The sequence below is a fragment of the Anser cygnoides genome, chromosome 1 (assembly GCF_040182565.1).
Source record: "Anser cygnoides isolate HZ-2024a breed goose chromosome 1, Taihu_goose_T2T_genome, whole genome shotgun sequence".
NCBI lineage: Eukaryota > Metazoa > Chordata > Aves > Anseriformes > Anatidae > Anser > Anser cygnoides.
This window is the reverse complement of record NC_089873.1, coordinates 44,608,793-44,630,495: the sequence shown is the minus strand read 5'-3', so window position 1 is coordinate 44,630,495 and position 21,703 is coordinate 44,608,793. Positions and strand designations below refer to the sequence as shown.

The following is a 21,703-nucleotide window of genomic DNA, read 5'->3' as shown; positions in this document are numbered from 1 at the left end:
AGTCCATAGTTTATATTCTTCATACCTGATGAGGCTCTTCAGAAATCCAGCTACTCATTATTCCTTTTATTTGTATTGATACTTTCACGTGAGCTAGGCATGCTGGTTGCATGGCAACTTATGGAGAGATTTGGAAATTGGATTGAGGTGGCCTCCATCATCTACTGGGAGAGATGGGGAAAAAAGTGAAAAACAGACAGACCTGCAACTCCACGAATACCTTCAGGGAGAATGACAGCAATATTGAAAATGACGGCACAATCAGATGTTGTTCTTTTCCTATCATAGGCACACCAACTGTCAGTTTCTAGGCTGAGCTCTAACTTCAGCCTAACTAATGTCACACTCTCCCCTTCTTAGCAGGTAGAAGTCTTTCTCAACGGGTATACCACCAACACTTGTCTGGTGGGATCATCACTGTTGCTGTGCACCTATTTACAAGTGACCCTGCACTGGACCCTTCTAGCATTCATGGTGGCAGTTCCTCCCTGGGGACAGTCAGCTTCCTTCACACTCACAAATTGATTTTTTACTAACAGTGGGTGGCTACAGACTTCTTGGTGTTGTATGGCAACCAGGACCCCCCTAGTCAATGAGAAGATCTAATTAGTTTTGTGGAGTCTACTATCTCTTCTGTTCCTAATGGGGGAACCCCCCCATCTGTCTTTCTCACATGACTTGTTCATAGCACTTGTCTTAAACCTTTCCTGAAAACATTCCCAGTGTCACCTATGGACCAGCCAGAATCAGAACATCAGTCTGAGTCCGTTTCTGGGCTGCCTGTTCTTTTAAACTGAAGCATCCAGGACCTAAGAAAGGGAGCTGCCAGATATGGTAATGCTTAGCCATTTCGGCCCATCAGCTGCATGTGTGAGAGCAGAGCCTTCAATACATTGTGAGATTTTGGCAGAAACAAACTACAGCAAGGGATTCAGTCAGGCTTTCCTATTGACTGCCTCCCTTCCAGCAGAGAATCGGGATCTGCTTCACCTCTTTGCTTGGACAGGACCTCCTACCTAACCTGACTTGACTCAGGATTATTTCAGTCAAATAATGAAGCATGACAGGAATAGGGGTATAATAGGGTAATGGTTAACGCATGAGCAATATCTGGTTTTACTTGAGTGCTTCTGCTGGGACTATGAGACTACATGAACACTCAAGTTCTGGCAGCTGGAACTAGAAAGTGAACGATGGATTTTTGGCTCTGGGAAGTTCTCTAGGCTTCTCTGTCATTACTGTAATCAGGAAACAAGAATCTCCACACCTCCTTTGAGCACTTCTGAGGCAACTGTAAGAGGCCTCTGTGTGTGGGCCTGTTTAATAGCTCTTCAGGACCAGCATTTATGAGTTTGGAGAATCCTGACTAGCAATGAGGCCAGCACGATTCTGCTCAGCACCCTCAACATTGTCAGTAGGTGTTCATAGTCACAGACAATCTACCTGGCAGCCTGCTTCTTTGGAAAGGTGCATTTGTCCCCTGATAGAGACAGAGAGGTGGAGGAGAGTGGGGAGAAAAAAAAAAAAAGCAAGAAGCTGTTATGGCCCTAGTTGGCAAAAATATGCCACAGGTTGACTGTTGGGAAGGCTTTTAGAGTGTTTTGTTTGTTTGGTTGGTGTTGTGTTTTTTTTTTCTTGGCAAAGTGGACGGAAAGCTCTTGTGAAGTAGTTGTTGAGAGAATGTAATGTTGAATGCCTTTTGCTGAGTGAAGGGGCAACAGCGCATAGCCTGGGCTCGTGGCCTAGAAGTACAGGGTAGAGAAGACTAATGGTCCTCATTTTTATTTACTGTGTTTCCATAGATTGACATTGGTACTGCTATAGCACTTTATTTATTGCTTGCCTTGAAAGGCAAAGCCAGAAGATGACTTGTGTTTATGCGTTTTGTCTTTTCTAATTAATCTCCCTGAAGCCATAGCCGAAAGAGACCTTTGGGTGCATTTAATCTGAATGGATTTTGAAAGATTCCAGATGGTCCCAATAAAGAGCAGGGGCCTGTCTCTGAGAGCTCTGTGACAGGCCTGTGTCAAGACTGAGCTGATCTCAGTAGGAAAAGTTGGCCTGTATGTAAATGTTTGTTTGCTTTGGTTTGGTTTTTGATCAATTAATTTATTGATTTATTTTAAAGTCTTCCTAAAGGACAGCTAGTCCCTGAAGACTAGGAAGACTGGGCTGGCTTTCAAGGGCACACCTTACCAATAGCTTCTCTGTTTGGAAGCGCGGTTTGCTTTCTCTTGGCAACAGAAAAAATTCTTTATGCTTGCAAACTATAAACTTCATTGTTTTCAGCATATGTCTGTTCTTGGAATTCTCTGCCCTTTGGGCATAGCTTATTTTCTGTAGTGATTTATATATATATAATATGTGTCTTTGCCCCAGGGGAAGAAGACTTCCTCCCATAGTGGCACAATCTGGTAGACTCTGACTAGGAAGGGGGAAATCCCAATTCATATGTTTGGAGGAAGAATACGGAGTCAGCAACGGGGTGTGTTGCTGGGAGGGATGAGAGGCTTATGCTGGTTGGGAATTACGGGGATTGCATTCTTTAAGCAGGTCTTGTGAGAACCTTGAATGACCTGGCCTGCTTTTGCCTTATTGGACATGACTGGATGGAGAGTTGGAGCACCAGCAGGAGGCACTTTCACTGGGCTGGTCCTTCCTAGTCATTTAACAGAAGCCTGACAGAGAAAAAAATATCATCAAGGGATCTCCCTGGCTGTGTTTTTAGTACCTATTGTTATGCAGAGCAAATATGTTTATGTTTAGGAATATCACTGGTAGCTGCAGTGATTTCTTGCTTCATTAAAAAAGTAGATTGAAAGATTTATCTCTTAGTTTTTACTTATTTTTTTTCTCCACAAATAACAAGAAATGATGCAATTTATGTAGCAGTATTAAGGGATATGTAATGAATGTGGATGTGTAAGAAATATCAGAATATGGTATCCAGTGGCTTTCGATAGCTCTTGACTGTAAATCTTCATATGAGAAAAGGTGAGGTTAGGCACACTTTAGTATATTTGCTATAATTACATTTTTATCTATAAGGAAGTATTGAATGTGCCCAGTACTGACTTCAGTAGTCTCCAAACATTTTTGTTTGTGCACCTCTATCAGTAAAAAATTTTTGAGCACATACCTGTTGTATATGTGTATTTATTTATTTATAAACTATATAAATGTACTAATGTATTATCAATACTAATATTATTGATATGTACAGTACTACCATATTATGTAATTATAAAACATACACAAAAATAGAATTAAAAAAGATATAAATATGAACTAAACACTGTTTTGAAAATACTCATTTTATTTATTAATGATACAAAATATTTTCTTCTCACACATCATTGGGTTAACTTTCGTGCACCCCCACTTTGGAGACCACTTTGTAAATCTATACCGAGACACTACTTACAGATTTATAACAGGATATTTAACACTTGCTTCAGTAAGTATTCACAGAGATTTCGTGAGTGCATATGACTCCTCCTCTGACTGAAGGAGGAGTTAGGAAAGCATCAGAAAAGACGGAGGAAGGGTTGGTTATGTTGATGGCTTTGTAACTGTTAAAACATTGACAAAATTCATGCTCCTGCAGTGAAGATTTATAATGTTGCTTGTCCCCACTGTCTGTTCCATTTCTGTAAACAAAAGAGGGCTGCTGAACATATCTTAGATTAAAATGTAACAGTTATAATAAGGACAATGAATTTAGGAATAAATTGGGTGATCTGAATAATCTAATTATATAGAATCGTAGAGTCATTTAGGCTGGAAAAGACCTCTAAGATCACCTAGTCCAACCTTTAATGTAGCACTGCAAAGTCCACCATTAAACCATGTCCCTATGCTCTACATCTACGCGTTTTTTGAAGGCCTCCAGGGATGGTGACTCTACTTCCCTGGGTAGCCTGTTCCAATACTTCACAAACCTTTCAGTGAAAAAATTTTTCCTCATATCCGACCTCAACCTCCCCTGGCACAACTTAAGGTAGTTTCCTCTTGTCTTATCACTTGGTGTTTGGGAGAACAGACTGATACCCACCTAATTATAGTTTCTCTTAAGGTAAGTGTAGAGCATGATAAAGTCTCCCCGAGCCTCCTTTCTCCATCTGAAACAACCCCTGCTCCTTCAGCTGCTCTTCATAGGACTTGTTTTCTAGACCCTTCACCAGCTTCATTGCCCTTCTTTGGACATACTCCAGCACCTCGATGTCCTTCTTGTAGTGAGGGGCCCAAAACTGAACGCAGTATTTGAGGTGAGGCCTCACCAGAGCTGAGTACAGAGGGACAATCACTTCCGTAGCCCTGCTGGCCATAATATTTCTGATACAAGCCAGGTTGCTTGCTGTTGGCCTTCTTGGCCACCTGAGCACACTGCTGGCTCCTATTCAGCTGGCTATCAACCAATACCCACAGGTCCCTTTCTGCCAGGCAGCTTTCCAGCCACTCTTCTCCAAGCCTGTAGCGCTGCTTGGGGTTGTTGTGCCCCAAGTGCAGGGCCTGACACTTGGCCTTGCTGAACCTCATACAGCTGGCCTCAGCCCATCGGTTCAGCCTATCCAGATCCTTCTGCAGAGCCCTCCTACTCTTGAGAAGATCAACACTCGCACCCATCTTGTTGTCCACAAAGTTACTGAGGGTGCACTCAATCCCCTTGTCCAGATTACTGATAAAGATTTTGAAGGGAACTGGCACCAGTACTGAGACCTGGGGTACACCGCTATTGATTGGCCTCCAACTGGATTTAACTCCATTTACCATGACTCTTTGGGCCCAGCCACCCAGCCAGTTTTTAACCCAATGAAGCATACACCCATCCAAGCCTTGAGCAGCCAGCTTATTCAGGAGAATGCTGTGGGAAACGGTGTCAAAAGCCTTACTGAAGTCTGGGTAGACCACATCACAGCCTTTCCCTCATCCAGTGAGCACATCACCATGTTGTAGAATGAGATCAGGTTCGTCAAGCAGAACCTGCCTTTCATAAAGCCATGCTGACTGGGCCTGATCGCCTGCTTGCCCTGTAGGTGCTGTGTGATGGCACTCAATCTGCTCCGTGAGCTTCCCCAGCACCAACGTCAGACTGATATACTGTTAAATATATGCTGTTAAAAATTAAATACGTTGTTAAATGATGGAAGAAAAAATGATACTTAATACACACCTATGCTTTTAAACAATTAAAAAACAAATCATCCCCCTCTTCTGTTACAGGAATATGAGGCCTTGACCAAACAACCAGCTTGCAATCCTGATGTTTGGGTAAACCTGGCATGTACCTACTTCTTCCTGGGGATGTATACGCAAGCTGAACAAGCAGCCTTGAAAGGTGAGATGTATGTCTGTGATGGAAAGAACTATTTGTTGACTTGAACACTTAAAAGTGTTTTCCAGAGGAAGTATCTGGTGCTTTTTTTCAGAGGAATAAAGGATAATTCTGAGCTGTGTTTGTTGTTGTTGTTTATTTTTTTCCATTCAACATGAGAGTTATAATGCAGTTTGCTCCCTAAAAATAGCTTGGGCAGGTGGAGCAGCTGGAACTGAAAGAAGCATCTGGAAAATAAGTTCTCTGATTAATTTCTAAATACAAAACCCAGCATATGCTGACCAGCAGCAAAAAGTTACTCTTCTTTTGACTGATTCCATGTCTCTGAGCCAGTGCAGATGAAGCTAATTAGGATAGTGATACTATCAAAAAATAAGCATATGAAAGAATTCAGCATTCTCTTTTATGTGGACAAGAATTCTGTTTACACAGTTTGAGTGACTTAGTAGGTGGTCTTATTGCCTTGTAAATTAGATATTAGGGATCTGATTCTTCAAGGCGTGGAGTTTGCTGCAGTCACATTATTACAGTTCCACTCTAAGCTGAACATGCATGGGATCATTGAAAAAAGAGAAATGGAAATTAGATTCCAAGGCAATTTTTACTGCCTAAAAATGTTTCTGCAGTTTTTTTGTTACCCATCACTTTCCGTTTATCTTAGTGATTTATATTGTTTCCCATTACCATAGTATCTCAGTGCTTTCTAAGTTGAATTAATAGTAGTGATGTTCTCAGTCAGCTTCTGACTCTTGCCTTTTTAGGATAAGATTCTCAATGAGTCTTTTGTTTTCTTTTTCGTTTCTTTCTTTAGTTTTCTAGTCTTGGGCTGGAAATAGGGAGAAAATAATAGTGTATTTTCTGCTACTGTGGAGGACCCCCTCCAAAGAGGACAGTTTTATTGTATTTTTTAGAAATAGCTAGATTCTGGTATCTCGTTCAAGTCCTCTGAAAGAGCATTCTGACTTTGATTCCCACAATTGAAAATGTTTTGTTTCCAAAAGTAAAAAGTTTCCTGCAGGGCTTTGTATTTTGTATTGTTGATTTGTGATCTGTATTGTTCAAGAAGTGATCCACGTTGTTCAAGAAGTGTGTAAAATTTTAGCATTCACAGGTAATAATTTTATCTTTAAAGTACCACAAGCTTGAGGTTTAGGAGATTACAATCTAGGATTTGAACTAAAAATAACTGGACAATAGATCCTGAGGTGTCACTATACATAAACGATGGAGAAAGCAAGTGGCTGTGTCCAGTACCAGTTGGAGCCTGCTCATTGTCATCAGCTTCGCATAGTGCAAATTACAGTAATCGATTCTAGAGATGACAGATGCACAGCTGGGCATGCATCTTTATTAGCTGTGAGCTGGAAGTGAGGAAGGTTAATGTTTCCCTGCCCCTCAGATCAGCTTAGCAGCATGGCGAGTGGTAAGGTACGTGGTGCGGTTAGTGGTACTCTAACCACTAACAGAAAAGGGCAGGAATATTAAGAAAGGAGTGCATGACATAGGGAAAGTAGCTGCAGGAGGGAACAGAAAATAGCTTAGTGCTAACACTGGTAATGTCAGTTCCTGATTTTTATGTAATTGTTTAAGTAGGGTAGCATGCCTGTTCTTGTAGTGAGATGCTAAGCCTTTCTCATGAGTACTGTAATACTGATGCTTCCTGTCTGCTTAAGCTTGGTGGGGAGGCAGTCACAGCTGAAAATTTGTAACACTTGGAAGCTTTCAATGGAGAAAGGACAAGTGTTGTATATTCCCCTTTTCACTCCTGTCACTTCAGGCTTTCCGACATTGTGGTTGAATCATTTTATTTTCACTCAATATATATCCTCTTTTAGTGCTTTTAGTATCTTTCAATTGCATCAGTGATGATTAGTAACAGCTGAGGCCATAACATCGTGTGACTTCTTTTGTGGTTTTGCAAAGATCCAGAAGAAGCAAAATATTTCCCTGGGTAGTGGGCACAACAGGTGATATCTCTAGAGCATCATTTATCCTGTTAGCCTTTAACACTGCTATATGAATGATAGATATCGTTTGTGTTGGGCTGCTCACCATTGCTGTTTCAGGATTATTTGACCTGAATTTTCGCATACTATTTGCTGTTTATTGCTGCAGTTGACATGTGAAGCCCCTGAAAGCAGCACAGTGCTAAAACAAATGAGAGAGAAATAATTTATTTTCAATTATAGTTCTGAATTTCTACAGTGTTGGAATCTGCATGAAATGGAACATAAATGTCAAGTAGCTTTCTGGAATAGTTTTTCCACATAAAAATATAAGTATCTAGAAATCAAATAGAAGTTCCTTCTTGCCACATACTTTTGCTGCTGCTTAAAATTATTGTTAGCTGTCTGAGGAAAAATATGCAGGATGTTTAAAAATTTGGAAATTAGGGTGAAAAGCCCTGAGGTAATTATTGTGTTTCACACAAGATAGGTAGTTTGCATTCTCTTCTGGAGTGAGGTTTTGTGTTTACTTTATACTAAATGTGAAGTGTTCTCTCTGCTTGTCATTACTTAATTAAATCTTCATGGTACATTCTCTCAGGAAAGAATAAATGTGTATATCAAAAGTCATATAAACCAGAATTGCTCCAGATATAACCTAAGAAGTAGAAGAAAAAGTCAGTAAAGAAGAATCCTTCTTTGAAGGTTTTTCATTATAGTTGTACTTTATCTCCTCTAGGCTTTCTTCCAAATTCCTTTCCGATATTTCTGGCTTCTTCTTTTTCCCTGGTGTCCCCTTACGTTATAGTTACTAATGTTCCTGGTTTTGTGATGAAGGCAGAGTTACTTCAAGTCAGCTACTGTTGTTTTGTAGTCATCCTGTAGCCAAGCTGCCAAGTGATGCTTTGTTTATTCCTTCTGCATCTGTGCTGTCATGCGTGGGTTGAACAAATGTTTTCCTTAGTGTGTGCGAGCCCATCCAGGCTTGGGAGAATGAGGCTGAAAGTCTTCATCTTGGCTTAATAAATAACAGTTAATTGCTATTTTTTCATTATAAAACAAAATAGTCTTATGTTGCATTCCCAGGTCATGTGCCTTCAAGAAATAAATGACAAGGACCAGGGATCCTGGCAACCTAATCCTAGTATTTAAAAGCCTGTACTGTGCTCTCAGAAGCCATTGGCTAGCACTGCAATATGAAAAATACAAGAACCAACAGTGTTATGTTAAACCACAAAATATATGCCAGCAAATGTGATTTGCACATAAGTGAGGCTGCAGTTAAATCTGTTATGAAAAACAGTCTTTTTAGGGTAAGCATGGAATTTTACAATTAAATTTAAGATTCATGCACAGGCAGGGTTGTGTTGCTTAACCAGTCATGAGAGCTTTCTTTTTTTTTTGTTGTTTTGCTTTTTTTTTCCCCTCCTTCTATTTTTTGATGGCAAAGCTTGGTAATTACTTTGCTTCTTCACAACTCTGTGTGTGTCAGCTCAGAATGTGGTTCAACTGAACAGTGAAACTTCTCCTTTCAGTCTATACTGGAAGGAGCAGTATTGCACAAAAGCAGAACAGAGATGGGTTAGTAAGAACAGTGGCATTTTCCAAACCCGTTTTGCTTATGCATGCACTAATGTTTGCCAGGTGTCAGATAGCTGTCACCAGTGAAAATGTGCAGTTGCAAGAGGGCATGGAAAAACTGCTGGGTTTTCTTTTTCTTTAGGCTGCGTGTTCACCTATGTGCAAAATTATCAGCTTTCTGCTAGTATGGTATTTCTTGAGAACAGTAGTTCATTTTCATTGCATTTTAGCTGTACTTCTTGAAACAGCAGAGTTTGATATATGGAACTTTCAAAGTGCACAAGTGAAAATATCAGAAAATAGATATTTTAACTTTAAAAACTACTAACCTTATTTTCTTGTTTTGCTTTCTAACACATAGTGGAATCTACTGAACAAATAATTTATTGTTTTTGTTTCAGTTATCTTCAAGTTACTCTGCTTAGGCACAACTGAGATGAAATGTGTATATATTGCAAGTAACTGAGCATAGTTGAACTAACTTTTGAGAGAAAATAAAAATATTTTGGGAATGGGAAAATTTCAGAGAATTTCCTCTGTAGATTTCATGCAAGAAAATTTTGAACAGTTGAGCTATTCAAGTGTGTGAAAGTGTGAGCTTCGCTGTTGGACCGTGTTTTTTCCTCACATTTTTCCCGTACCCTTGCAATTTCCCTCCACCAGAAAGACTGTGGTTCTGAGGCACAGAGACTTTCATTCAGCTACTGTGTTCAGGTGAGCAGGGCATTCTTGCTAAGGAACAGTGGAATAGGGTTTTCTCTGGTCATACTTTCTGTGTTATCTGGCTGGAACCTTCTCAGCACTGTTCTACTCCTACCCGCTCTCAGCTCTGTATGTTTAGGATGAGTTCAACACCTGTGAGCATGTGAAGTACTTCTGTAGAGTATGTGTAGGCATTATGTTTGCTAAATGGGTTTTGTTAGTGCTGGATGCGTGACCAACATTGCCTTACACCTTTATGAGAGGTCACAAATGCCAGATTGTTCTTGACCATGTTCATCTTCCTCTTACTGCCTGTGGTAGTAACATGGAACTCGCCAAGAGTCTAAGCTGCCATTTCTAGAGAGTTTCACTTTTTGTTTAAAAGTTAGTGAAGAAAAATGCCTTCACGCTTGTTGTGGCTGCTTATTATATTTTAACAAATACTTAAGTAGGTGTCCGTTCAGTGTCAGCACGTAAAGGACAGGAGGAGACTTTTAAGATCCACATCAACTATGACTTTAGTGCCTGGAACATCAGCACTGATCACGACAAAAATTCTAGCATAGAAATACTGGAGTGTTTCTAAACTAGAAAGGGAGCCTGTCCAGCTGCTGCATGATGTCTTCAGTACCAGGCTAATGCTAGGCACTGTAGCAGGGTGCAGTTTATTGCAGTGCAGCATTGTCATCATATTTGTTATGATCCTTAGATTGCTCAATGCTGAGTTAAACAAACAAACAGTCTCCTTCTTGAAAAAGTAGGATAGTAAAAGATGTTTGTGCTTCTTTGTGGCATTGATAGGTCCGTGACAATGAAATTTGATAGCAGCAGGTAGTAATAAAAGAACGAGCCTAGCGTTCCTCAAAAAGTCATCACCTCTGATGAGACAGTTGCATCATTTCCCTGCTCCAGTGGTTGACAACAGCTATATCCAATACTTAGTACCAAAGTCTACCTGGAAATTAACATGACCTTGTTTGTATGTCTCTCTGTCTTCCTCAAGAAATGCATTTGGTACTGAGAGAAAAGAAACTACTGATATTTAATGTTTCCATGGTTCTGCTTACTGTATCAACAGGACTACATTTTTTGGGGTTTTGTACCACTTCTTACCTGGCTGGTATCAAGTAAAAGTGTCTTATTTTAAAGAATATCAAATGGATTGCATCGTGTAATTTATGAAATAGAGGAGTTTTTTTTCCTCCTCCATATGCCCATACAGACCACCAGAACTCTGTTTTTATCTTTTGCGTGTTTTTAGGTATAGGATAACATGGAGTAACTCTAGTTTTTGCCAAGAAGTAAATAATAATTTCAATGTCAGATCAAATGCCAGGTTTGAGAGGGCAGCACGACAGTCGCTGGTTGACCAGTGAAACAAGAATTCCTCAGTTTAGATTCTTGAGGCAATGTTGCTTGCAAGTCACTTGGAGTGGAATTAACGCTAAAACCTATTCAGAAAAAGAAACAAAACCTATTCAAAAAAAAAAAAAAAGAACATTGGTGTCTTTACTCTTTGCACTGTGATTATACAATATGTTATTTTCAGTGTAAATTCACCAGTCTGTCGTGCTTGTATTTTTGGAGTCTTTCACGACCAAATGTTTTGAATTGTGAAAAGCAGTTGTGGTTGGTTTAAGTTTTGCACAAAAGCACATGTGGGGTCCATGTGCAACCCTCTGAAACTTTGGTACTGAAACCTATCAATTAATGCTGAGGCACGTGGGGAGTTGCTGTGGTATCACTGCTGCCAACATTTTGAAGAACTTGCATTTAAATTAAGGTATTCTAACCTTCAAACTCAATGGACAAAATCATTTCTGGAATGTACTATGATGTGAATTATAATATTACTGCAGCTTACACAATATTGACTGTAGATCAGAAAAACTTACCATTCCTTAATGATTAGGCTAATGAGAATTCCCACATATATTCTAGATTGAAGACCATTTAGCTTCTTAACTACTTGATGCTCTGTTAGTAATACTTTGCAAGATGTGATTTTGTGAGAACTCTGATACAACCTTTTCCTTTTGGTACTCCTCTGTTCTAGCAGTTCTTTAAAGATAAAATTGACTGTCCTCTTTTTCTAGAGTAGTTGGTACAGAGGAACACATTTTAATAAAACAGCTTGGAAAGGAGGAGAGGGAAGAAACAATTGCTGTGTGTAGCAGAAGTAGGTAGAGAACCTTAACAGTGATGAGAACAGCCTGATTTTTTTGGCATTATTTGCTGAGTTACAGAGCTTCCTTATTATGTGGAGAACGAGTAAGTCTGGAAATCCCTCTCTAAACTGCTTTTCAAAAAAATCTAATTTATTACCAGAAACTTCCATCTTTGAGAGGGAAGAGAAAGAGGTTTTGGTGGTTTGAGCCCTCTTTCATGGTTTAGGATGTCAGAAGAATTATAGCCTTGTGTTACAGGCCATTGCTTTGCTAACTCTGCACTTTCTTGGACTCATAAACACAGTAAGTAATTCTGCTTTTTGTAAAGATTCCATGTAAATCCTTTCTGTGGAACATGGGTTGCCAGCTGGTTGGTCTGAGCAAGAATGAGAGTGCTCATTAGCTGAGTAGGCTAAAGAAAATACAGGAAACAAGGGAAGGCTTTTTGGAAGATTGCTCACAAAAGAAGTTAATAGCTCTGTTGACCAAGGACCTTTGTCACTCTCAGTGATGCACAAGGCTCTCTCTAGAGACTTAAAACCCCACAGTTAACAGTTTGTGTCATATGAAGTGTATTAAATGGAATTCCTGAACCTGCTAGAGCAAGAAATTTTGTGAATTTCAGTGGCACTAGAGAGCCACTCCTCTCCATATGTTAGTTTGAATCTTATTTGCTTGGAGTATAGGATTCATTCATGTACCTTTTGTTCCTAAGGACAGAAGTAATATTAGAACTATGTATGCCAAAAGGCAGCAACAATGGAATTTGCAATACCCTGAAAGTTGAAAAGATTCCTAGAATTACGAATCTCAATTTTCTTCAAATATTAAACGTTGCAGAAAGAACTTTGAGTTTCTGTTGCTGCTTTCTTATTATATAAAAGATGCTGTGCTGTGTGTCACTTGTGCAAAAACACAGAATTAACCAGAAGGCCCTGCAGAGAAATGGTCGTGTAATTCTTGAAGTTGTAAGTCTCATGGAAGGCAGAGGCCAATTAAAAAGTATTTTCATCAGGGATTTCAAACGAAACGGACAGGGAATGAAGATGGGAGGCAAGAAAGCATTGGTTTTTGCATGGCTGTTGAGAAAGGGAGTTAATAATAGTAAAAAAAATCTATCCTATGTTGTTCTTTGCAGAGATACTTACTTAATGAATTTTCCTTTTAGCACCTAAGAGTCGTCTCCAGAACCGTTTACTCTTTCACCTGGCTCATAAGGTATAATGTCTTTTCTTCACTCACACTTCGTTTTGTTTTCTTTTCAATTTGGTAATCTGTAATTTATGCTGGCAACCTGGCCAAATAATTAAATATCTGTGGTGGCAGGAGAACAAAGGTTTTCTACAACCACCCTACTGTATTAAAATGTGGAGGAGAAAGTAAGTGTGAAAACAGGATCTCAGAATAATTGCCCTCGGCAAGTATATAAAGTCTTACCACCCATTTCATGTAAGTCATAAAATAAGAACTTGATGCTATTTTTAATTAGAAGGAACCTAGGATTTTGAACAGAATTGCAAATGTATAAGCTACTATTTTCTTTTTCTTTGAAGTGTACCAAGATTTCCTAATGCAACTGTGTTATACTTAGCAATTTGACCAGAAAGGTCCATATGTTGTTGCTGGTCCTCTTAAGTTGTTCAGTATCCAAGAAGTAATAATGTTTATGGCATGAGATTTACTTTAATTTCAACAGTTAAATGACTATTTCGCTTACCACACATAGCTGTCTTCCCTTAAATTTGGTTTCATGCCATCCTGTATTATACCTAACAAGTAATGTGATACTGAAGAGACTTTTGGGTGAAAGAAAATACAAATACTGAGTGTTGGTTTTGATGCTAGATTCTCTTTACTTGAATCTCTGTAAGTTTATGGAAGTAATCTTTAAACGTTTTTGTAGTGGCACTGGCTCTTACAGATGCCTATGATAAAGAGAAGTTGAATAATTCCTAGTTCATGTAGTTGGTATTTTGGAATAAAAGACTTTATGAAAATATGAAGCCCATTGGATTTAGTTCTGTTAAACAGTTCTTTTGCCTTTAGACCAGAGTATCATTGTGTAACTGTCTCAAAAAGGGAGAAAAAGGATTCAAAGAAAAACAGAGCAGATAAATGTTTTAGATGAAGTTGCATAAGATAGAATTTGTGTGTAGGAGAAATTCATAATTACTGCTGCTGACATTAGCAGAACCAGCAAAGGGAAACACTGGAATAAGTGATTTGAGGAACGTCATTGCTGAATAGCCTCAACTTTACTATTGTAATACAAGTATAAGGTGATTGTTTAACTCTGGTGCTTGTTTTTACCCTTGTGTGTTTGTTATGCATTAAACAACAAAGCTTTTAAAAGTAAATGGTCTAGTTAAACTGGAATTTTAAAGCGATGATGAAAGTGAACTTGTTGGTGCTGTAAAGAAGTATTGTGAAGATTAGTTCTTGTGTGTTGGCAAGGTTTGTGGTTTTTTGATGTTTATCCATGAGAAATAAGTTTTGGATCCATAAACAACAAAAAATCAGCTAGATTGAAAAGTAACAGTCAAATCTTGTGTTGTAAAATTCTGGTTATGAAATAATTAATTCAGCTCTTCCTCTCTTATCCAGCAATGCAAGTGACATGTAATTATGTCTAAATCACACCTTAAAGGAAAATATGTACTTAGTTTTAGCCTCATATTTATCTAGTTTCAGCTGGTCTGCCTTTTAATGTTTGGCTTTCTTCACCAGTCAAATTAACTTTGAAGTAACAGAGTTCTTCCAGATGTTAAAAATGAGTCACCTGCTACTTGCCAGCAAGGGCAAAACTAATCCAGCTAATTAACTTAAAACGTATTTCTCGCTGAACTCTTCTGAGAATGTCACACCTTCTGTTTTAGTTCAGTGATGAGAAGAAATTGATGAGCTCTCACCAGAATCTGCAAGACATTACAGAAGATCAGCTTAGTTTGGCATCTATCCACTACATGCGGTCCCACTACCAAGAAGCTATTGATATCTACAAGCGCATTCTTCTTGATAATCGGTTGGCATCTCTTCTTTAAACCTTACTGTAGTGTCTCTGATACTGTTGGTATTTAACTCCAGTTAGTTGCTTGCTTTCTGAAAGTAGGAATTTTCCCCAATTACTATGCCCCTTCCCAACTGCAAAATGTGCACAAGTTGCAGACCACTCAATTTTGTTCATTGCGAATCATTATTGAAAAATGCATGTTTAAGAAAGAAGTTTGTTCTCTATTGCTTTGTTTTAGTGATATTTTCTTGTAATTCATTCTGAGAGCCTTCTTTATTTTGTTACTTATTTCTTCTAAAATCACAAATGGTTATGTACCTGCTTTGTCTCTCATGTTCTCGCTCTTTCTCTGATGACCGGTCTGGTGACTCTTGCTTGTGATTGTTGATTCCTCCTTCGCTTGTAACATTTCATGTTGTCTGCTTTTGACCTTGTGTCTATCTGTATTACCCAATCCGTAAAATTCTTAGTGTTTATGTAGAGAGCTCCTTACATTTCTTTTAGTCTGGAATTATTTCCATTCTGTTTATCCTTCATAACACTCGTTTTTTTCTATCATATTCTGCAACTTCTGAGATCATAATTTAAGAAGGAACAAAATGAATTCTCAAGTGGCTGGAAATATGGTTTGGTAAAATAGGAACTGCTGCCCCAGAATATATAGCTATCTTTTGGAAGTCCAATTCAGATCCATTCAGATATTTTCGAAGTTTTATGTCAGTATTAAATGTTTTTGCACATACTGCATAGAAAATCTTATTCTGCCAGGCCAAAAGTACAGTACTTATTTTCTGTGGATTTCCTTAGTGCGAATTACCACCTTTTCAAAGATTTGCAAACCAACAGTTTTGCATGTAATTCTTTAAAGTTGCAATAGCTGACATTGAAAAAACTAATGTACATCTGTAACTGGATCTCTGCAATTTATATAACAATCTGGAGCTAGAAGAGTACCCAGAAAGTATTTCTTGGAAACCTCAATTTTGATGTGTTTGTAAAAGATGTATAGAATCTAGTAGATTTAAGTGTTGTCTTTAATCCTCTTTCCTCTGCTCTGCAGGGAGTACCTGGCTCTGAATGTATATGTGGCCCTATGCTATTATAAACTGGACTACTACGATGTATCACAGGAAGTGCTAGCTGTTTATCTTCAGCAGGTTCCTGATAGCACCATTGCTCTTAACCTTAAGGCTTGCAACCATTTCCGACTTTACAATGGGAAAGGCTGCTGAGGTATCTGTTGGACAGCCATTGCTTGCCTTTGTTTTCGTTCAAGATCACTTAGATGTTACTTTTCCTTGTTATCTGTATTAATCAGTAATTTTGATAATGGCCTTTTATCAAATGTCATTGTGTCCTCTTAGAAATTTCACGTATTTCAGTTTCCCTGGTATTAAGCCACCAGTCCACGTGCATGCACAGTGGTCTTAACAGTTTTCCTGGTCTACTTTTGACCTAGTTTCTATAAATATTACCCAGTTGGTAAAAAGAATCAAGTAGAATTGGGAAGGCACAACTCTTCCAGTGACCCAGCACTGCTGGAGATGTTGTGGTCAGATTTAGGACTAATACAAACTTTCATTTATGTTTGTGTGCTTTTTTTGTTTTCTCGTTAAACTTTTTGATGTATGTAAATCCAGGCAGAGCTCAAGAACTTGACGGACAGTGCCTCATCATCTTTTGAGTTTGGCAAGGAACTCATTAAGCACAATCTGGTAAGTAATGTGTTTCCTGGATTTCATATGGTCTGCCCTCATTTGTAGAGCTTTTCCTGATGACTTGTGAAAGGGAATATTTTGTGAACTGCAAACCTTTGAATCTCTGCTGCCATATTAGTCCCGTTCCAGAAAACCTACCTGTATAATCAATGTGCCATCAAGTGTGTTTTTTTCCCCAGCATTCTTTCCTTGTCAGTTTGAGACAGTGTTATGAAAATAGGAATGTTGTTGCTTTTACCCCAAAGGCATATCAGAATAATTTATGGCCTGTAAGAATACCCTTGCAAAATTATTTTGTGGAGCCTAGTCAATAAGGATATTATAGAGGCAAGCCAGAATGCATGCCCCTGAACTGTTATTTAATACGACTATAGTATCAGTGGAATTCAGATAATTCAGGAACACTTATCTAAAAAGTACTTTAGAAGGAGTTCATAGGGAAAAAGATACTGATACGAGCCAAAGTATTTGTGTATTCTTCAGTAAGAGTCGCTAATCACCTGTTAGTGTTCCCCACAATGGTATTATTAATTTGCTGAACAACTGGCACTAGGTGTTATTTAATGATGGCCAGTTGCTTGTTTTATCATTTTTCAAGAACAGTCACAACAAGATAACTCTTTGTTGTTTATTTGTTGTTTTGTTTAGTTTGTTTGTTCTTGTTTGCACCAAGAGTTAAAATTGATTTCAGAAGTTAACATTCTTTATTTTGCGTGTTGGTCTTTTTGTCAGGAGTTTATTGAATCAGTATATTAGATTTTGTTGGAGGAACTGTCATGTGAGATTGAAGTATAAAGCATTGATTGTACCTGATTATTTTAGGATCTTACAGCATTCTATACAAATGTAAAGTTTTTAGCCTATTTTTTTGTATACATGAATACATCATAAGCAAATTACAATTTTGTACATGTTCTCCTCACTTTTATTCTAGGACATATTCTTAAAAATGTTTAATGTGTTATGTATCACTGTTTTGAGCTGCTAAAAATGGAAATCAGTTAATCTCAGCTGATGGATTAAATGCTTAATATTCTTTAGAATAAAGATTGCCTCCCATATTAATTTTATTGTTGTATTAAAGCAGGGATTACACTACTGCCAGTCCCATTGACCTTTCCTGCTATTATTATAGGCCTATAAGAACTAATTTCATTAAATTAAGAGATCATAAACAGTATTCTAATACACAGTTTTTCAGTACTCTGCTTTTATCTGCAGGTTGTGTTCCGAGGAGGAGAAGGGGCTTTGCAGGTCCTGCCTCCTCTGGTTGATGTTATTCCTGAGGCAAGACTGAATCTTGTGATTTATTATCTCCGGCAAGGTAAATACACCTTCCTCTGGCTCATTCATGGCTTCAGGGATGACTTTTACTCATCTGATCTCAACTGATTACTCCTTGAAATGTTTTTTTTCTTCTTTTTCTTTACAGTAATATGTAATATTAATATGTAATATTTAAAAGTCTTAATAGTGTATCTAGATCAGTTAAGAATGTTAGAAATCATTACTTCTAATGACTACAGCTGTCTCTCCAAAACTTACAGGGTCTCTGATAAAGATGCTCTGAATTGGAGTGACTGAAACACAAACTTGCATCTCATTTTTTTCATCTCTTTAAGGTAGTAAGTTTTAGGGGTTTGGGCCAGATATCCAGTCTTAATCTCCTAGATTTGCTAGAGAGCTTCTGTCAGAGCCTGAAGAACATAATTCTGTGTTAATGGTCTACACCAATGAAAACCAGGGCTGCTGCAGGGCTTCTTCTCATACCCTGCCAGCTACCCTGAGTAGTGTGATCCTGTCACTTGCCTTTGTGCCAGCATTTATGCTTGTGCAGGCTGGATGTTGGTGAGGTGAGCTAGTCCAAAAAAAACACAAACAAAAACAAAACCCCTATTTCTAACTTTTTATAAAATGAGATTACTTTTGACTATTCTAGTACCTTGTGCTGGCTTACTATGTGACTGCTTAAGGGGGTGGGTAGGAAAGCAGACGTGTTGGTCAGGTGTTGAATTGTAGCCTGGCAGCTCCAATGTATATTGCCTTAAGTCACCCTGGAATACTGTCCCCACAGTGTATGGCTGGTATGTACTAGCAAAAAAAAAACACGTTTTGTTTGATAAGGCTTGTTCTTATAGGCAGACTATAATGCTGTATTAACAAAATTTTGTCAGTTCAGCGGGCATTTTCGTAACGTTTAGGATCTTTTCAATTATTTATTGGGGAGACATGAAGTTGTTTATTGAATTCAAAATTTACAGTTAAACGTCTGTACTAGTAGTGTTTTTTGCTTGTTAGAATTAGTATCAGGTAAGAGCTGCTGGTTAGATTTTGAAATTTTGATAAGGAAGAGATGAAGTCTCCCTCCAGAACCATCTTACCTTATTTTCCTTGAGGGGTAAATAAATATGAGAAGAGATATGACAGGAAAGCGATGTATTTATTATCTTGACCTTGTACTGTTGAGAAGGTGTCCACTGGATTATGAATAAGGGGCCAAGTCATCTCTACTAGGAAAATTGTAGTAATAAAGAAGCTATTACTCACTCCATGTTTGTTATTTGAGTTCTGGAAAACCATCACCATTGTGATATAAATTCACAGTGATTTATAGTTACCTTTCTCCTCCTGTCTAAATGCTTTATTTCTTTGGCTGTGTATTGGGGAACGTTGCAGAGGAAGAGTGATTTGTTCTAATACAGTGTGCTATGGTTTGACATGAATTCTAACACGTGGTATTTCAGATGATGTGCAGGAGGCTTATAACCTGATTAAAGACCTGGAACCTACAGCTCCACAGGTAATTGGAAACTGATGTCATGGTACATAAAGACAGAGGTTATAAATAGGCATGAAATCTGTCACATACAAAACTGGTGTCATGAGGACAGCTTGCCCCATTCCCACTCTTAAAACTGTAGTTATTTATCCTTCTATCAGTCCTAGACTTAACACTCATTTATAGAGTATTGTATGTATGTACATGAGTACTTAGCATGTTTAGTACTGCACACCTAGGGTCAACTAAGAATACAACTCTGTATTCAGACTTGGTTCTACGGAGCCAACCATTAGTGCATATTCAAAAGCCCTCTTCTAACTACAGTTCCTTGTCACTTCTGCCTTGGTGATGGTTACCAGCCCTGAGATCTGCTACTTCAGATGCTCATGTGGTTCATCCTGAAGCCATGTCAATAAAAATGAGCAAAATTAAATTAAACAGATTAAATAATCTGTCTTTTCTAATCCCATCTCACTTTAACTGCAATGAGTGAAAACTGATACTGTCATTTTCTTCTGTGGTTGTTCCAACATCTTCAGTCTCTGATTTATTCCTTTTTGCAGTTTGTTTTCCAAAGATCACATAGCTGGGCATGAAAGAGACCTTTCATGAGTATGTGTGAGGATTAAATGGAGGGAGGGAAAAGCTAAACCTTGAGCACAGATCTGATGATTCTGTGCTGAGGATATCTTCTGCTGTTGCTTTTTACTTCTTGCATTTTTCACTATAGCAATGCTTACTTGAGCAGCTTTATGCAGGTATTGCTTCTTTAGCCTCTGTTTTCTCCCTGCAGTTTTCCCATACATGCTTAGTATACATGCCATTATATCGTTCTTGATAACCCACTTGATAAATTTTAAAATGAGAATCTCTGTGCTTTTTTTTTACATTTTCTCACTCACACTTGAACTCCCGATTAAGACTTGCAAAACTACTTGTATATCCTCCTGCAGTTCTTCTCAAATTTCCTCTTTGTCATGGGGTCTGTAGGATTTAATTTTGCATCTGTAAGAGAGTTGTTGTACTGAAATGACTACGTAGTATGCAGGCTAGTATTCTTAGATTGTTTCCTTACACTCTGATTTTGGTCTTTGTACGTCTTTTTTTCCTCCTTTCCTGTGTTTACGTCTGTTAGGGCTGTCTGAGTTTATCAGGAGTACCTACTACAACAGATAGATAGCTAGAACTCTGAATTATAAAATTTAAACAAGACAAGTAAGTCTATTAGATGCTGAGAAAATCTTGCTCTGTGAAGAAATCATCATCGTAGCTCATGGTAGAGATTACAACGTACTCTGCTCCTATTCCCAGTTTCAGTAGAATAGCATGAGCACAAACCTCTTGATATTTTTACCCTGGTGAGAAATGCCATGCATTTTGGTGCATGATTGGTGGTGATTACAGGTAACCAATGTGCATACTAGAAGTGGGATCTGTGCATTAATATAACAATATTGCACTTGATTATTGGCCAGACGATGGTGAAGAGGGCATGATACTATGTTTTGGTGTAACTTCTGGTGAATCATCTTTGAGCATAATTTTTTATCAGAAAACACACTTCCTCTCTGCAGCCCAGATATTTAACAGTAATGACTTGTTAACAAGTAGAATGGATTTTTGAGGGGTAACCATGTACAACACTGTGCTGAAGCACTTGTTATCATAATAATCAGTTATCTATTAAACTGAGTTGGGATAGAGTTAACTTTAGGAAGAAACAGACACGCTGTTCTGTGTCTTCTGAAATCTTCACATTGTCTTCTCTGATCCCCTTTTTTTCCAGGAGTACATCCTCAAAGGAGTGGTAAATGCAGCTCTTGGACAAGAAATGATTTCGGTGAGTTAAACCCATGAGGTTCTCCAGCTTCTTCAACAGTAGGATGTGAACAGATCTGTAGGAACTGGAATAGATTGAAAGGGGCAGTCATTTCACATTTAGACTGCAGGATCTCCAAGTCTCATCATCATCTTCCTCCCCGCAGTTCTCAGTCCATAATGAATGAACTGCAAATCTCTGTTACTAGTCCTGAAAATAAATCAAGCTGAATTTGACTTCCCTGTCCTGCTTCCACAACCCTGTTTGCTTTCTGCTGTATTCCAGTGTATCTAGGCCCATACAGTGGCCTATTTACCTTTTCTGGTTTTACTTCATCCACAGTTTGCCTGCTTATTGTGCTTCATTTCTCCCATCTATCTGTCCTCAAAGTGTATTTTTACTGTCTATTGTAGTATCAACTCTGGAACTCATGCTGGATTTTTTTACCCTCTCTTAGAGAGATCACCTGAAAATTGCTCAGCAGTTCTTCCAGTTGGTGGGTGAATCAGCCAGTGAATGTGGTATGTCTGAAATGTTCTTTCTCCATTACGTAATCCCTCTTATGATATCCAAATATATACCCTCATATCTTCATCTAACTGTTGCTTGCTTAGTGCCAGGATTTTTGTTGCTATAATGAGT

At 38.4% G+C, this 21,703-nt stretch overlaps 1 protein-coding gene across 1 annotated transcript in view; it reads left to right on the top strand.

The window, feature by feature from the left end:
• Nucleotides 1-21,703, top strand: part of IFT56 (intraflagellar transport 56) — a 50,778-nt gene that overhangs the window by 3,248 nt on the left and 25,827 nt on the right. Inside the window, exons 4-12 of the mRNA XM_066990202.1 lie at nucleotides 5,224-5,338; nucleotides 12,901-12,950; nucleotides 14,609-14,754; nucleotides 15,803-15,970; nucleotides 16,379-16,457; nucleotides 17,682-17,784; nucleotides 19,205-19,260; nucleotides 21,029-21,082; nucleotides 21,519-21,582. Coding sequence (XP_066846303.1) covers nucleotides 5,224-5,338; nucleotides 12,901-12,950; nucleotides 14,609-14,754; nucleotides 15,803-15,970; nucleotides 16,379-16,457; nucleotides 17,682-17,784; nucleotides 19,205-19,260; nucleotides 21,029-21,082; nucleotides 21,519-21,582 — 835 coding nt within the window. The remainder of the gene's footprint in view (nucleotides 1-5,223; nucleotides 5,339-12,900; nucleotides 12,951-14,608; nucleotides 14,755-15,802; nucleotides 15,971-16,378; nucleotides 16,458-17,681; nucleotides 17,785-19,204; nucleotides 19,261-21,028; nucleotides 21,083-21,518; nucleotides 21,583-21,703) is intronic.